This window comes from Manis pentadactyla, chromosome 5 (genome assembly GCF_030020395.1).
Source record: "Manis pentadactyla isolate mManPen7 chromosome 5, mManPen7.hap1, whole genome shotgun sequence".
Taxonomy (NCBI): domain Eukaryota; kingdom Metazoa; phylum Chordata; class Mammalia; order Pholidota; family Manidae; genus Manis; species Manis pentadactyla.
In genome coordinates this window covers 165974645-165992627 of record NC_080023.1, presented here as the reverse complement: position 1 = coordinate 165992627, position 17983 = coordinate 165974645, and the positions used below count along the sequence as shown (strand labels likewise).

Here is a 17983-nt window from a genome sequence, read left to right as displayed (position 1 = left end):
GCCAGAGCTGCCAGGTGAAACATCGGGCATCATTTTCTTTTTTACTGGGGACAGATGCCTCTGTGGGTGGTGTTACACAAAGTTAGACCTGACTGGCCGCTTATTGGACATTTCTTTACACCAGGATTTCTCAACCTCAGCACTGTTGACATTTTGGGCCTCCCTGTTCTCTATCATAGGCCATCCTCACCTTGTAGGGTGGGCAGCAGCATCCCCCGGCTTTCACCCTCGAGATGCTAGTAGCACCCCCTCTTTGCCTAGTTGTGACGACCAAAAATGTCCCCAGACATCGCCAGGTGTCTCCGGGGGGACCTTGGTTGAGACCTGCTTTATATTTTTCTGAACAAGTGAGTCTCTTTAATGTTGGTGCTGGAGGCATGTTCTGAGCCCACCTTTGTGGCAGGTGCAGGGGTGCAGTGGTGTGACCCCTGGCTGGAGCAGTACCCAGAATGTAGTGGGAGTTCCATACATAGCGTTGTTACCGTCCATTTTCTCCATAGCCATTAAAAAGATCTCAGTTAAATACATGAATGTGATGAGAAAGAATGGAGAGGAGTTGTGCATTTGTGCATTTATTCATTTCCTGGGTGTTCCGCCAGGCTTTGCAAACCCAGAGCCCACACAGCCCATGTTATCTTTCACCCAGGTCTATTTCTGGCCTTTTTCACTTAGATTTTCTTCCATGCCTGTATGTGAAAATGTGGCTCTTTACCATGATCTTTTGCATCTCACCCCCCTGCTGATGGCCTTGGAAGTTGCTTGCCGTCTCTGGCTTCCACAGGCCTACTGCAGTGGCTCTCTGCTAGTCCAACCTTCTGTGCACTTCTGAGCCGTGGGCCACAGGACACATGCTTAGAATCCCCCCACTGATACTGGAGTGAAGTTAAGCATCCTTTTGGCCAGGATAATTCAGGTGACACTCTGGGTTTGAGATCTTTGCTTCCCCAAAGGAAAATGAGAAGGCTGGACCCTTCCTCCCTGGTGTCTTAGAGAATTTTGTCTCCATTAAGGTGACTTCTAGAGAGGCCAGACCCCGGCCTGGGGCATATGGGGGGCGTTGCCTGGTTACCAGTGGTGCCCCTTCCTTCATCTGCCTCCTCCTTGAAGCCTCTTCATTTCCTTTTTCTTCTCCTAGCCCACTTCTTTGCTCCAGCTGCTGCTGGCCGAGTCCCCTTTTTGTTTCGGAAATGGTCCTCTGATGCTGCAATTCTCCATTCCAGTTTCAAAGCTACCCACCAGAACCTGACTGGGCCGGGTAGGGGTGGGACCCACCACACAGAGCCCCTTAAGCTTGGGTCAATAATGCAGACAGGTTTCAGCTCCCCCTGTGAACCCTCTCCTCAGCCTGCTATGAGGTAAAGGCCAAAGGCAACCAGTTACTCTACACTTTGTGGTGATTAGGTGGAGTTTTAAGGGCCTCAAATATGTACAGAAGTCAGACGCAGACTTCTGGGCTTGGACCTGCTGAGGGGGTGGGTGGGGTGCTGTGGTTTCTTACGGGGAATTGGGCCCTTACTCTCCTCCCCGTGAAATTTGAAAGAGCTTGGCATTCTTGAACCAGGAAATTCCTGTTGAGATGTTGTCGTTTTTTCCAGAAGGCCCCATCCCAACTGAGGGGGAGAAAGGGCTGTGTGGCTCCAATTGCCTCTAGTTGTTGAGGGCTAAATAGTGGATTCATTTGTAAATGAGCCTCTTTTCCTGAGATTGAAGTGATTTCTGTCCTGCCTGCAGAGTGTGGAAGTTCAGCTTTTACATATGAATATGCCAGTTAATGACCACTTCAGCTTTCAGCCCTAGTGTGAGGGAGGGAGGGAGGGACACAGAGACAGAGACAGACTGACGGACGGACAGACACTGACGGTGAGTATATGGTGGGAAGATGGCTCTCTCATTTCTAGGAGGCACATTAGAACTAAAGATAATTTGAAACAATTACTAAAAACCTTAAAAACACCTGCAGAGTGCAAACCGCCAGAACCCCCCTCTGATGATCCCACTCCAGCCGGCAGGAACAACTGCAGTTTGCTGCGTCTGTTCACACCCGGTGAAATAAGTGGCTCTTGGGTGCTGTGCGCTGGAGTCTGAAAGCTTAGCCGAACTGCTGTCTGTCGACGGTGACAAATTAGAGCCGATAGCCCCGGGACACGAAGGCACGTCTCTGCCTCCGACTGCCTGAGTGCTGGGAGGTGAGGGTGTCCTTGCCCCGCTGGCGGCCTAGTGTGTACGAGACCGGGGCTGACCTGCTAAGTGGTGACTCTTAGCCTGTCCTCTTTGCTTCTTCCTCCTCCCTCTGGGAGAGGCCGCTGAGGATCCGGAAGCAGGAATGTCTGCCGTGTGTGAGCCTCTGTTCTCTCTAAAAGAGAGGCTGGGCCCTCTGAGCAGCAGAGCTTTCTCAATGGCAGGTAAGCAACCCCTTCCCAGGATGACCTGCCCCTCACTCGGTTTGCCTCTGAGGCTCCTGGTGACATTTTCCCCAAGTTGCAAATGACCCTCTCCTTCCACTGCCTCATTTCCATCCCAGTTCTGCTTTTCCCGGTCTGGATGAGAAGTTCACATTGACACGCCAGAGACCTTTTAGAAGCCGGGCCTAAGCTAGTGCAGCCTCCGTGGGGGAGACCGTGGCAGGCCCCAGGGGGCAGGGCCCGCGGCCTCGTCTTCAGGATCCGCCGGGTCGAGGGGGCTGTTCAGTGAGTGAGCAGACGATTCGCTCGGGCGTGCTCCTCGTGGCTTGGGCGCTGTGCTGCAAGGAACATGCCCTCTCCCCCACCCCCATCCTTTGCTCCTGACTTCTCATTTCTGCTTTGGGCTTGGAGGAAATTCCAGGCTTTTGTTTCATTATGATGTGATTACTGGCTGGAGAGGGGCCTAAATCCTGGCGAAGGAGGTGTATTTGGGTACCTGCTCTGTGTTTTTGGGTAAGGCTTTGAAATGATTAACTGCACTCTGCTTTGCTGTCTTCTGGGAGAGCAGCGTGTGGTCATGTTTGAAGTAGGCAGTGGAGAGGGCTGGAATTACCCCGAGGGCTGCCTGTGATTGCTCTGGGAGCCCCGGGCCAGCACAGGCCTCTGTTTCCGACCCTGACTTTGCAGTTACCGGAGGAAACCTGGACTTAGCACAGTGTGATTGCAATGGAGAAATCCTGTCTTGGGCCGAGTTTGGTCTCCACTTTATAAAGGCTGGCGTTCCCATAACTTTGAACTTGTGGCATTGACTTAACATGCTCCTCTGAGAAAGCAAGCTCTGTTTTTGGAGCAGAGCAGAGTGGTAGTTGAAGGCCAGGAGGAAGAAGAGGAGGAGGAGTGATTTGGTTTAAAGAAATAGCTACCATTTGTTGAATGCTTACTCTTTGCCAGGCATTATACAAAGAACTTCAGATGACTTAACTCATGCGGACCTTCGGTAGGTTGCTATGAGCTCCATCTTGGGGGCCCAGAGAGAGGTTAAGTAGCTTCCTTAAGGCCACATTGCTGGAAGCAACAGAACTAGGTACCATGCCTGTATCTGTGACCCCGAGTGTCAGGGTGTGTGCCCCTGACTTCTGTGTAAGGCGACCAGCTTGTCCCAGTTTGTGTGAGACTATCTCTAGCCAGCCAGCGGTTGGTCACCTGTGCCTGTGGCCTATGATGCTTGTCTGGGCCTGTTGACTGAGTTTCTCTCTTCATTCAGGCCCCAATAGGCTTGCTGTCAATATCATTAAGGAAATTTAACACCCACAAAAACACCACAGGGCTGGTCCTTGCGGGGAATCACCCAGCCTTTCAGCTGGGACCCTCTCCCTCTCTGGAGAAGACAATTCCCTGGAATGGTGTGTCATTTCCTAGACTCCGGAGACCAGCGGTGGTGTGACTCAGGCGCCGGATGTGGGTGGGAGGTGGGGAGCCTGGTGTGGGGGAGGCCTGGATGGAGACTGGGCAGAGGGAGGGAGATGGCTGTGGACTCCCCAGCCTATTCTGTGGCGCAGGCCAGATTCAGGTGCTACCATCAGAAGATCGGGAGGTAATAATTGTGCTTGTGGTGGATTAATTTTGAAAAAACGGGGCGAATCATCAGTAAGTCCCATACACACATGCACACAAATTCTCTGCCTTCTGCCCAGTTCCTGGGGATCTTCCGAAATGCCCTTCCCTAACCCCCTCCATACCATCACCTGCAGTTGAGAAAGATAAAGGCAGAATGAGAGTGTACACCTAATGCTTAAAACATAACCCCTGAGTGAGAATGTTGTCTTGCTGTACGGCTCAGGACAGGCCTCCCTGGCCTGAGACCATGCTTGGGCCTAGGGGTCACACTGCTGCGGTTCAAATCCCAGCCCTGCTGCTTGTGTGATTTTGGGCAGGTGACCTAGAGGGAAGGACTGGAAAGGCAATTTGAATAGTGCCTGGTACATTGTATGCAATAAAAGAAAGTCTTAGCTGCTAACACCCGTGGCTCAGGAAGGCTTAGAGGCCGGGTTATCTTGAAGGAAGGTGTCCCTTAAGTCAAGAGACATCTAGGAAGGGCTGAGTGGGATTGCTTCTGGTGGCTCACAAGACAGGTTCAGGCAGGGTCGCATCACATGCTTGATTCCTAATACCCAGGAGACCCTCCCGTATTAAAGATCTCAGAAATGTCAGGAGGGGAAGATTCTGCTGCTTCCAGCTCCACGGCAAGCTGTTTTCCTGAGTCATTGCTCTGTCCTTTCCTCTAGCCAGCTCTCCTGTCACCCACGTTAACTCCTTCAGAACCAGATTTATTGCTGGGGGGTGGGGGTAGGAGGCAGAGGGTCACTGGCAGGACAGGGCAGTAGAATTGGCATGTCCTGCTCACAGAAAGGTCTTCCAGATCAATTCCCTGGTGATACAGTCTATAGGGCCTGTTTGTCATCCTTCTGCATTTATAGAAGAAATGGCATTTAGCAATATGTCCTCACCAGAATTAAATCATTAAGGAAGGAAAAAAAAAACCCTTGACTCAGCTTTCTGGAAAAAGCCCTGTAAGGTAGCGTCATGACAGTGACAACAGCGGGTCTACACCCACCGTTCTATCCCCAGCAGAGGCCTGGCCCCCACTGGAGTAGGTAGGTTTCTAAGTCAAAATTCTGACCTGCCATCTCATACCTCTGAAAGACGTTGAATCCAGCCTGCATTTCCCAATTTTTCTCCCTAAGAGTCTTCATTGAACCTTTGCTGTTGACTGATATGTCTGTTGTTTGGAACCTGTTAAGCTTCTACTCCTTGGGTACAGCTGCCGAGCTCTCGGGAACTCTGGAGGGAGTCGCTGTGTTTGTAACCAGGGACAGAATTGGGTTTTTGATGTCTGGCCGGGAGGGGCAGAGGGGCAGGTCTGCATCCTCCTAGGTGGCGGCAGCTCTGGGCCAGCCCCTCTCGTCACGGAGCAGGGCCCTCGGTTCCCCTTTTGTTTCCCAGTCGGCTTGGGCAGGACTCCCTCCCCAGCTTAAATTGTTTTTGAGAGTATTTATTTCTAGTGATTTCCACGCCCCTCCTTTCCCATGGAATTAAAAAAATTTGGAAGTTCAAAAGGGGCCGTAGAACCTCTCGTCCTCTAGTTGTTCATCTTGAGCATTGATGGCACCTTTGAGAAGGTGCAGTGGGCACGGCCCCTCGTTCCAGGAAATTGCCGGCATGTACAGAACCGTGGCATGTGGACTGTGGGTCCCCGAGGCACGGTGATGGACTGACTCCAGGTTGAAGTTCAGATCTGGCTTCTTTCTCCCTTGTCCCATTTTACAGATGCCCTGAGAAGTAGGAGACTTTGCGTGGGGTCATCTTCTGTTTAGCTGTCTTTATTCTCTCTCTTTGCCTTCTTGGCTTCTATTTTCTCAGCCTCCAACCAGCCCCGAAGGAAGTGGTGGGGAAGGAGAGGAGATGGGCCTCCCAGCGCGGAACCGGATTCTCTGGGCTGGAGACCATCAGACTCCATCCCCCAGTCACATGCCCTAAAGGGTCTCAAACTTAGCCTGTATCCAAATCCTGAGGTCTTGTTACACCACAGATCTCCAGGCCCTACTCCAGAGCTTGGATTCTGTAGACCTGGCATGGGGCCTGGGACTGTGCCTTTTTAGCAAATTCCCAGGTGGTGGTGCCATGGCTGCTAGTATGGGAGACCCCACTTTGGGAACCTTCATCCCAGGGATCTGAGCCACAGGTGGGAACTTGAGAGCTGGGGCCCTTCCTGGCTGTGCAGGTTGAGTAGGCATTGGCCTGGCTGTGTGCTTAGCCACCCTGCCCCATATCCCAGCCTAGCAGGTCTTCGAGGTGCTGCTACCACTGTTCTGGGAGTATTTGGGAAGTATGTGGGGGCGTGTGTTCTTCACACTGTTTGTGGAAGTACTGATGGCCTTGAGTGGGACGGTCCTTAGGTTGTCCCTGCAATGGGCAAGAGCTGCCCCTTCCAAAACCTGGTTGCTTCATCGAGAAACGTGGAAAAACCACACTCCTTGCTTTTCCCCTGAATCTTCCCCTAACGTTTCCGTTGGTGCATCTTTGCTCATGTACTTTCTTCTTCCAAAATTGACCCGCAAGCTAAACAAAACATGAACTCAGAACCTTTACCCAGTTGCTCTCAATTTTTGCTTGGCCAGGATGGCATTTTGTTCAGGATGCAACTCCTTGGAGACCCCAAAACACCTTTCTTGAACATCCATACTCCCAACACATGAGCAGAGCGATTTGGGCTTATCAGTTCCATGGAGAATAAATCCCAAACTCCTTCCTATGGCCCACAAGTCTGTGGCGATCAGCCCCAACTTCATCCATCTGGTGACACTTTTTATCCTGAAACAGGCTTCTGTCATTCCCTTGTTATTGGCTTTCTTTATGCTTGCTGCTTGGTGTGGAACAGAGCCTCCTGGATACTTCATTTTTATTTTATTTTGGTAACGTAGTCCAGGCACATGGTAATACGCACAAAAGGCACACTGTGAAAAATAATTTCTCCCTGACCTCCTGCAAATTTTCCTCCCCAGAGGTAACCACTAGTCCCAGTTTAGAGCCATCATACTTATGTGTTCATCCAAGAATATTCTAGGCCCATGCAGACTTGGATATGTGACATCTTTTGGGGTGTGTGTGTTGGTCTGTTAATGGTGTTAGAGGTACAGCTTTTTTACTTGGTGCAGAAGCCTGGGTGCTCTTCCTCAGTTGGGGTGGAGGTGGCCTGTATTCGTACTGGCTGCAGAGAGACCTGCTGTTTGTCTCTAGGGTGTTACTAGCCCTGTCCTCAGTTTGTGGACATTTAAGTCATTTCCAGTCTCAGGCGTGACACATGTGCTACAGTGAATCATCTTGTGTGTGCTCTGCCCCCGACTGACTGCATCTGTAGAATGTTTCTAGGAGGAGATTGTCATCAAAGACTATGTGACAAAGTGAATGTTTTCACAGATGATGGTGGAGTGGGGTGAGGATCCCCGAGGGAACGGGAGGAGTTTTTCTCGGGGGGATGCACCAACCCAGTGCTGCACCTTTTAAGTGCGTTTTCTCACTAACAAGCTGTTGTGTGCCTCTGGGCCCACCGTGGGGCTCTGGGTGCCTTGTTTTGGATGTCTGTGGGATGATCCCCAGAACTCTGGGGTCTGTTTCCCCTCAGGGTGCCTGTGGTTAGCATTTAATTTCCTCTCAGGGCTGTGTCCCCATGCAGCACCCTGAACATTTGTTTGGGATTTTTCTGAAGCCTGCCGGGTGAGACTGGAGAGGTCCATCATGTGGACTGGAGTTCACGAAAGCAGCTCATGCCTGCCTTTATGAGCTGCAGGAAGATCTCTGCCTTTCGGTCAGGGTAAAGCACCAGGCAGCCTTGCATAGGCCGTATTGGATCCTGTTCATCTGCCCGAGCGGCTCCTGTCCAGACACAGAGGACGGAGACACACACACACAGCCTGCATGCTGGGACTTGCCTGAGAACTCAGACTGGAGGAGGAACATCGTTAGGTTATCTTTGGGGCTAGTCATCTTCCCGGATCCCACATTCCACATCCCAGCCTGTCATCTGTGCTCCTGGCATAGCTCTCTCCCCTCCTGGTGCCTGTAAGTTCCGTTTCTCAGGGTGTAATGTGCACTGAGCCATGCCACTCTGTTGTCCCTAAGCTGACAAGACGGCCATCGGGCATGGAATGGAGCCACGTCCCTGCAGGTGAAGCTCGGATGGTGGTGGCAGTATCTGTGTGTTTCAATGAGATGGTGGGAAAATAAACAGGAATGAATAAATTAATAAGGGGGGGGGTTGGCATCTGTCAGGTGAAAATCAGTGAGAATGGAATTTGTGTCAGTCTCTATGCAGGAGAGGCACAAATGATGCCTACCAGTGACTGGGAATGAGAACTTTCTAGTCAGGGGGTATATTCTTTTTACATAGTTAACACTTTGTTAGCCTGAAAAACACGAATAAATGTTGTTGTCTTCCACAAAGAGGTATGTTTTCTCGATTTCTTGAGGTGTGTGGCCTTTTGGTCTATCTTGATGGTTTCCTGCTTTTGTCATTGGCATGGATATGGAGAAGAAATACTTCTTTGAGATGAGGATAATACCAGTGTCAGTGTGACAGTGCATGGCAGCTGGGTCATGACCCTGTCAACAGGGACACAGTAAGGATGGGTGGGGATTGTGGTAAAATGAAGGGTACATTTCCATCTAAAAGTGGCTGGCTGGTATGCAGATCTGTTTGATGTAGTAAAGCCCTGCAGGCCCTGATCTGTTTTTTTAAGAGAAGCCAAAAATCTGGGTTATTATGTGAAGTCTCCTGATTTTTATATCTTGACAGTGAAATAAATTTTTAGAAAAATGTTATATAGACTGAAGAAAGATTGTTTGACTTCTGAGGCAGTCAATGAAGAGAGGGGGGTAAATATATTATAGGAAGAGAAACACTAAAATGGCATTGGATTTAGGGACAAAATGTGTTGTGTGCCACACCCGCACTCCCTGCAGGGCCTAGGCCTCCCTGATGGCGTTAAAATATGTGATCCTGTGTGTTTCTTTCAGATCCTGGCTCCACAGAGAGAACAGCCCAGAAAAGAAAGTTCCCCAGTCCTCCACATTCTTCCAATGGCCACTCGCCACAGGACACATCAACAAGCCCCATTAAAAAGAAAAAGAAACCTGGCTTACTGAACAATAACAATAAGGAACAGGTAAAGGGCCCTTGGGAATGGTGTCTTCACCAGCAGTACAAGTGCTGTAGTGAGAAGCAGGCAGCTTTCTGGATTTTTCTCATAGCTGGTATTCTGGGCATTTAACAAGCTGCCTTGCTCTGGTTGTTATTTGCATAGGACATAAAGGGCAGCTCAATAGGGGCCTGTGAAGAAATTTCCAGAGGGTTTGCAGATCTGTTTTGGGGACAGGGCAATGACTCAGATAAGGTGAAGATACTGTGCTTTAGGATTTGGAGATTTTCCTTGGATTTTGTCTTTTAGGCTTTAGGACCGTTTCCCCAGGTGGCCTGAGGATTTTTTCCTCGTAGGCCACGCCAGTGGTATGGTTCTGGGCTCTGCCTGGAGGTGGTTGCATGGCCAAGGGAGGCTCCCTCTGGTCTCAGTTTTCTCATCTGTAAAATGGTGGGTTTAGGTCCGGGAAGAGAGACAGCTGTTCTGGTCATTTGTCATCATTCCGTCTCATTGTGCGTAGACCCTGGGCATTCTGGGCATTCCAGGCCCCACCCTCCCTCGGCATCTTGGACCAATTCAATTAGACTCAAAAACCTATTCACCATCTTGGATCTTGTTTAAGGAGACTTCTTGCTTTAAAATTCTCTGAAGCAGGCTAGAAAGTCCTCTGATTTAAACAAAATAATGAGAGGTGCTGTAGTGCCCCGTGAGGTCAAATCTAGCCTCGGAGGAAACAGGATGCCCCCGTCATTCCGATACCACTTCAGGGATTCCTCGGAATGCAATCATCCATTTTGCGCATTATGGAGCATTGAAGTGGGCCCCGGGGATGGGAGGTTGAATAAAACAAGAAGACTGTTGCTTTCTCGGGAGGAAACCTAGCAACGGTTAAATGCCCAGCGCTGTGAGATGGGTACCTTTTTGCATGCTAACCTATTTTCATTCTCAAAATGACATAGCTGAATGCCAGCTCTGCCTGTGCTACGTGGCTGTGGGCAAGTTAACCTCTTTGTGCCTAGGTTTCTTATCTCCTGAAGTGGAAATAAAGATACAGCTACTACTGATTTCATAGGGCTGATGTAAGATGAATTGAGCTAAATGACTTAAATAATAATAATACGGATGAAGCCAGGCTCTACGCTAACCACAGTCTGTACTTGAAATAATTAAGCAACAGCTGTAAGAAGTTCTAGACTTGAGCTCCCCAGTATGATAGCCACAAACCACATGTGGCCGTTGAGCACTTGTAAGTGGCAAATGTGATGGAAAAAAGGACATTTTCATTTAAATTTAGGTGACTACCTGTGGCTTGTAGCTACTATTTTGGACAGTAATGAGTTGGGAATCTTATTACAGGAGAAGAAATTGGTGGGTTGCAAATAAATTTCTGGAAGGATTGCAATTTGAAAAGCATACATAATTGTTTTGGAGGTAATAATATTGAAAGCAGTGCTTGCAGTGTGCCATGTCCTGTTGGAAGCATTTTCCTGGGTTGATATTAATGTTTATAATAACCCTGTGAGGAAGGGCTGTAATTGTCTCCATCTTACAGATGAAAAGCACAGAGGTTCAGAGAGGTTAAATTGCCTCCTCAAGGCCTCACAGCTGGTAAGAAGCTGCATTTGAGTTTAGATCTGCCTCTCTGGCTTAAAGTTGGTGATGACCCACCCCTGTCACCCAGTAGCCATTCTATAGCTGTTGGGATTAAAGACAAAGAAACAAGAAGGTCACAGATAATCCCCAAACCTTAACTGATTCAGTGATTCAACTTCCTGGGCAAACCCTCTCCTTAACAGCACTAAGTAATTAAACAGATACTGCCTTCTCTTTGCAGAAAGTTGTCTTTGAATGCCTCTTCCCTGTGTGTGCACAGATGCACACACATTTTGTGAGTTCCTACCTGTCCTTTAAAAATTGGCTCCCATCTCTTTCTGGAGGCTGATCAGCTTGGGCAGTCCACCCATTTTGTTCTCTCCCTCCTCCATCCATGGGTTAATACCATTTCTGTAACAAGTAAGCCTCATAACCACGATGACGTTCTATTGAGTCTGTGTCCCCCTTGGACAAGCAGCCTCAGAATGTGGCCAGTGTTCAGTGGCTGCTGTTGCTCCAGAGTTTGACACAGGGTGGGGAGCTCAGGATGCAGAGGACCCTCTGGATGAGGAAAACAGCAGCACGTCGGTGACTGGACACAGGGCATGATTGTACTCCTGAATAATCAGCCATCTTCAGTATTGAGAGAAGTGTTTTCAGGACTGTGGCACTGGAGGAAACATGTTCCAGACCTGCAGCCCTGGCTCTTTCTAGTCCAGCTGCATCTGGGAGATGAGCTGTGTGACCTTGTTGCTTTTCTGTCTCTGAGCTTCAGTTAGGTTGGAAAATAGGGCTTCGGACTGGGAACATTACAACATTGATTGTAGGTCTGTTTTTCAGATCTAAAACTCCCTGGGGCTGAAAGCCAAGAGTTGGCAAAGGAAAAATAGCTTTAACTGTCAAGAAAAGAAATTCCTTGACCCCATATTCATTTTAGCATATGATGTTTTTGCATCGTAGGGGCAACTTCCCTTACCTACAATGTGTTTTCCTAAGGGGAATATAAATCCCCTTAAAAAAATTATTTTGGACACTTTTCCTGTCCTTTCCTTTCTTTTAGAATTATGGAATGAAAAAACTGTGGAATTAAAAGCAAATTGTAGGTCTGCAAATTCTGAGTTTTACCAATGTAATGTAACTATTAGTCATCAACATTTAAAGATCATGAGATTTCAAATAACAATTGGATTTCTGAGTTCTTAGAAAAACTCGGACCAACCCAGGAACAGCTGGAGCTGAGTAGAACCTGTCTCGTTAGATGCAGGGCCTGTGTGCTCTAGTTTTTTGTGCTCCCCACTCTTCCTTATAGTACCACACTCTGCCTGCTTTGCTCTTCTGTCTATGAGTCTCTTGGGTGTTCAGGTTCTTTGGAATTTGAGTTTGTGGCCCCTCCACCCTTCCACACACATACCCTGTGCTCACACACAAGCCAAAGCATCCTCCCCACCCCCATGCCCTGGTTTGCACAGACCAGCAAACTACAGCCCGTGGGCCAGACAGCAGCCCAGAGCCTGTTTTTGCAAATGAAGTTTTCTTGGCACCCAGCCACATTCATTCATTTACATATTGTCTGGTTGCTTTTTTGCTGCAATGGCAGGGTTGAGTAGTTGCAATAGAGACCACATGACCTGTAAAGCCTCAACCATTTACTATCTTTATAGCAGCACCCTTTACAGAAAAAGGTGGCTGGCTCCCAGTATAGACAGAGGTATTCCAGAAGTGAATGAGCAAGCCTGTCTGTTTGCTTGTTAAGTCAGCCTGTGGAAGAAGCAGGGAAATGAGAATATTTGCTCCCGCAGCCTGCAATGATCCTGTAATAACACAGGTTACAACTTGTTTGCTTTGCCAGCAGGCTGGTAATGCACCTTATTCATGTGGGGGAGAAAAACATAACTCATTTTACCTGAGATGATTCGCTTTCCCTTTCATAAATGTTGCATATTTGTAATCAGGTTATTTTTATGGAACAGGAAACACTTAGAAGCCAGCAGGTAAGGCAGGTAATCTGATTGCCAAGATTACCAAGAGCCTGGTCTTTGGCAACAACTGCTGTTGCAGGAAAAGATGAAACTGAAAAAGAGCAGGGAGCAGGCGGGCACTCCCTCTGTGTGGTCCTCCCCCAAATGCCCTCCTGCAGCCAGGTGTGGGTGGCGGCGTGACTTGACTTCTGAGGTGGCACTACCCTGACTTCTGTTAGGTGCAGAGGACTTGGGTTGCCAGTTAGGGAGATGAGCTGGCATATTCAATTCCTCCAGTTTCATTGAGAATGGACTCTTCCTGTCCTATTATTAACTTTCTGGAAGGAAGTCGGGCACTGAACTCCGGCTTACTGGTATCTTGTAAAAGCCGCAAAAGCATCCTGGAAGACCCCACTCAGGTTAGAAATAGTTCTGCTTGCTTGATATGTACCGTTTATCTTTCAGTAAGAGTTTCTCCTCCTTCTCCTCCTCCTCTCCCTCCATCTCCTCCCCTTTCCTCCAAGCCCCCCTTCAAATCCACCCCCAACAAACACCAACCATCTCCCTAGGCAGACAGCAGACTCTCTACATTAGTGCTTCTTAGTGAGGGCACTTTTGCCCCCCAAGGGACGTTTGGCAATATCCAGAGACCTATTTTTGGTTGTCACAGTTTGTGTGTGGGGGGGTGAGGTGGGGGGCTGCGTGAGGTGGGGGGCTGCCTAGCCAAGGGCACTGCTATACCCTTCAGTGCACAAGACGGTGCCCCACAACAAAGAAGTTTCTGGCCTGAAATGGCGGTGGTGCCAAGGTTGAGAACCTTTCTCTAGATGCTGTCATCTTTTCATGTCCCCTTCTAGTCTGTTTCCAGTCGTCTTCCCAATTTTCATTTTTTTTTCCCCTCCAGCTTTTTGCATTAAGCAGAAGTTAATTTGAACTACAGAGAATGTTCTCTGAGGGGGTCACTTAATCATCAGGATCTCTGCATCTGTCAACGTCTCACACGGGGCATAGATAGGACAAGAGAAAGTGCCGGGAGACCCGTATTTGAGTCTCTGCTCTTGGCTCAGGGGTCAGAAAAGTCTTTTAAGCCTAGTTTCTCATCTGTCAAGTGAGGTTAGTGTCTCTGGGTGATTGTGAGGATAAAATGAATATGGTGTGTGTGTTGACAGTATTGGAAAGACTATCTTCAACAAAGATGTTATTTTCTGGAAACCCAGCACAGAGCCCTCTATCTTAAACACTCATCCAAAGCAGGAAAATAACTGGGCTCTGGAATTATGCAATCACCCTTAAAAGTCTTAGTTGTTTTCATAGTAGAAAATGAGAATAGGGAGGTTTTAAGGACTGGTTAACAGATCTGCTCAATAAACACCCGTAAGGCTCTCTGTCAAGGAGTGTGGAAATAGCAGGTGTTTTGAGAGCATCAAAACCTCATAATTCAAACCAGGAACAAGACGTGCCATCTTGGCCACTCTTTCCCATTATACTGGGGGTCCTAACCATTAAAATAAGGGAAAAGAAGAGTAGTGTAACAATATTAGACGTGAACATACAAAACTGATGTTCCTTAAGAGATGATAATATTTTTAATCGGTAAACTATTAGAACTGTTAATATAGGAGGTCAGTATCAAAACTCTAACAGCATTTCTATGTACCAACAATAACTAGAAAATAGAACAAAATGATCCCATTCCCAGTATCAACAAAAGTTAGGCAGTCTCTGACCAACACATGAGATTTTTATGGAGGGAACTGTATTATTTGCTGACGGAAAGGGAAAAATATGCTGATTATACAAGGAGGTTTATTCAATGGTGTGTGCTGCAGGTTATAGCTAAGCCTTCATCCATGGAAGTGGGGCTCAGAGTGGGTTGAGTGGCTTTTTCAAGGTCACACAGCCAGTTACTAGGCCATTTTGACATTTAGCAGCCTTTTTCATGGTACTTCTAAACAGGACTTCTTACTGGTTACTTAGACATTGTCCTAATGACTTTCTTCCGAGTGATTTTATGTGTTCGGAGTGTGGCTTCCTTGGGTTCTATCGTGTGTCATGAGGGAAGCATTTCTCTTGAATTTTGGGATAAGAAGGGGTCTGTTTCCTGTGAATTGGCCACTCTTCTTTTCTTTCTGCCACTGTTGGTACTAAATAGGAAATGTGGCTCCTGCAAATATGAGGACCTAGCGTGTTCAAGAATCATGGCTTTAGGAAGCCTTTTATTTAAGGCACATGATGCATCAGGGATAGACTTAAAAAACGGATGACCATTTTTTGGTGACTCAAACCCAGTTGATCTGTTTTCCAAAAATCTGTTGTTGAAGGAATCCCAGGGCAAAGTGCCATACTTTTGTTGACTTAATACATTTAGATTTTCCTATGTTGGGCTCTTAACCGTATTAGCAATATCAGTCATGGCAGTACTGTGTTGAATGCATATGTTGTATCATCCCATTTAATCCCAACCACAATGTCATGAGGTTAAGTATTTTCACTCCCATTTTACAGATGAGAAAACTGAAGCTGATAGGTTAATTGACTCGCCCAGGGTCATACAGACAGTAGAGCAAAAATTCGAACCTGGTGTTCCCTGGGTTATAGCCGTTAGGCTGCCCTGCTGGGGCTGCATATTAACTCTTAAGACACCAGCTTTTCAATCCGTGCCCTCTTAAAATAGAAGAAAAGAATCTTAGTATCTAAAAACCTGCAAACTCTGTATTTAGTAGCATAACCCCAGATGGCTTTGTAATGAATGTGTGAAATGCTGTAATTTTCTTTTGCTGTTATTGATGTATTTGTTCAAATTCCTTTTGAGAATGCACATTTGTTTTGAAACCAAACCTGTCTTTCTTGCCTACATTTCAGTCAGAACTAAGACATGGTCCGTTTTACTATATGAAGCAGCCACTCACCACAGACCCTGTTGATGTTGTACCGCAGGACGGACGAAATGATTTCTACTGCTGGGTTTGTCACCGGGAAGGCCAAGTCCTTTGCTGTGAGCTCTGTCCCCGGGTTTATCACGCTAAGTGTCTGAGACTGACATCGGAACCAGAGGGGGACTGGTTTTGTCCTGAATGTGAGGTTAGTTCCTGATGAATGAATGCACATTATCTGCCTCATTTCTTCCTCTCCTTTCTCTTTCTTCCTTTTATTTTTAATTTTCCAAATAATCCAGGGAAAAAGGAAATCTCCTGCCCTGCCCCTACTCTATCCTGGTCACCCCTCTTTTGGACCAGCATTGGCTGTGGCCTCAGCACTGCAGCTCTTAGAAAGACCGTTGCATTGAATCTGGGTTTTGATTCTTCCTGGGTGTTTGGATCACTTTGAGATCTGCAGGCTTCTCTGCTTCTCCTGTAATGAACGTTTCAGAAGTTAACTTACAGACCTTAAATAGTTCGCATATTTTGAAAAGATCGCATGCTGTTTTTCCCCTTCCTGGACGTTGTCTCCTGCTCCATCACCAAATCATCGGGAATGGCCAAGCTGGGAAGAGCAATTTTGGTCATATATTCCATGTGGTTGCCATCTGATGCTTCACTCATGCAACAACTACTTCTCCAGCACCGATTTGATAGCTAGGGATTTGGCGTGAATGAAAAAAGAAGCATGAGTCATGTTCTTTTCTCTTTTTTTCCCCCAGGAGAAAAGGACAGAAACCAAAATGGAGTTACTTACAATATATTGAAAGACAGTGTTCTAGAGAAAGAGAATTGCAGATGAGAAATAGGAAGTGATGGCAGGCGCAGGGTATTTCCATTTTAAATGAAGAACTGGGAAGGTTCCCGAGGAGAGCTGAGAAAGACTTGAAGGGAAGGAGGGAGCCAGGCAGCCACCAGGAAGACTTACCAGGCAGAGGGGGGGCTGCAGGTATGGAACCAGAGGCAGAGGCATGCTGGCATCATGAAGGGAACATGTGTAGTTCATTTAGAGCAAAGCTTAAACCTTCTTCATTTCAACACTTACTAGTTTCTACTATCCTGCGGTGTCTTCTCTTCTTGGCAAGTTCCAACTGTGGTGCTTTTTTTCAAAATACTGAAAATTGTTTAATAGAGAATATCACATGGATTCAGAGGTTTCTTGGAATTAGATCTCAAATGAGGAAGCTTTCTGTGTATGAAATGGACAGCTCTTTAGTGGGAAAAAGCAAGCTATAAGACACTGCTTTTTTGTGTAGGGAAAGGAGGAAAATAAGAAATACATGAAAAGAAATTAGACATCAAATCGAGATGGGGATGACATCTTAAAGGTGCTCTGCCCCTAAAATTGCAAAATATGGCTGCCAGTTCTCTTGGGGTTACTCAAGATGGAGAGACTGTAGGACAGGCTTTGCACCACATGCCCTCTTGTTCAGAGCCCGACCTGGTTCTGTTGTAGTTACGGTCAGTACTGTAACCTTCATCTATTTCCTTTTGCCTTGAGCAGTCCTCCCCAATTGTGTAATTGATTTGCAAAAGTGGCTCAGATAGGATGCTCTTGTTATAAATAATAGATCTTGATGAAAGGTGGCTGAAACAATAGGAATTTATTATCATGCATAGAAAGAACCCAGAGACAGAGCCAGGCCAGGCCAGACTTTGTTCAGAGCTGGACTGATGCCCATTTCCTTGTTGAGGTGATGTGTCCCCAAGGCCATAAGATTTTTGTGGCTAGACAAAAATTCCCCTCAGTGGGGGAGTGGCTCTCCTCACATCCCTTTTTATCAAGCGGAGGGCTGTTTACCAAGCTTCCCGCAGCCTTGCCTCTTGGCCTCATTGGCTAGAATTGGATCACCAGTCTCCATGCAAAAAGGCTTGAAAATGCTTGTCTGGCATTCTTCATCCGTACTGTGGAAACCAGCGCTGGCAGCGAGGAGGAAAGGGTTGAGGATGGGGAAAGAGGAAATGACTGACTGTTGAGCAAGCAACCCAAGCATTCGCCATGGATCTAGACCTGCACATGACTCAGAATTCAAACCAACAGGTGTTCAGTGTCTACGAATCAGAGCCCCGAATTTCTTCCAGGGGTGAATTGGTAAGACAGTCAATTGGGAGGGCTAGCTGTTTCAGGCTGTAGTCGTTGAGCAATTCGATACATGTGTCACGTGCTGTTCCTCAGCTTCTGCATGGCTCCTGTGTTGCCCTTTTCCTTGACAGCCAACCAGGCACATCGGAAAGTTTGTTTTGGAGGCCCTAGAGATACGAAGAATGGAAATGAAATCCAGATTAACTGGAGAAAACTTTTCTCAGCTCTCCCTACACAGATGGTTAAAGAGTATTTCCTGACATCATCAGAACTTGCTATTTTTGTAGCTGCTGCATAAGGATTCTGAAACTCTGAGATGCAGTAACAGATTTGC

The 17983-nt window shown here is 47.4% G+C and overlaps 1 protein-coding gene across 23 annotated transcripts in view; it reads left to right on the top strand.

The window, feature by feature from the left end:
• ZMYND8 (zinc finger MYND-type containing 8) overlaps positions 1-17983 on the top strand; it is a 105892-nt gene that overhangs the window by 24816 nt on the left and 63093 nt on the right. For 13 of the 23 annotated variants that reach the window (XM_057503061.1, XM_057503057.1, XM_036902070.2 and 10 more), the window contains 2 exons: positions 8976-9124; positions 15511-15729. In XM_057503061.1, coding sequence (XP_057359044.1) covers positions 8976-9124; positions 15511-15729 — 368 coding nt within the window. Of the gene's footprint in view, positions 1-1252; positions 1356-2163; positions 2403-5718; positions 8128-8975; positions 9125-15510; positions 15730-17983 lie in introns of those variants that run through there. The other 10 variants (XM_036902074.2, XM_036902076.2, XM_057503067.1 and 7 more) reach the window with 5 other exon arrangements.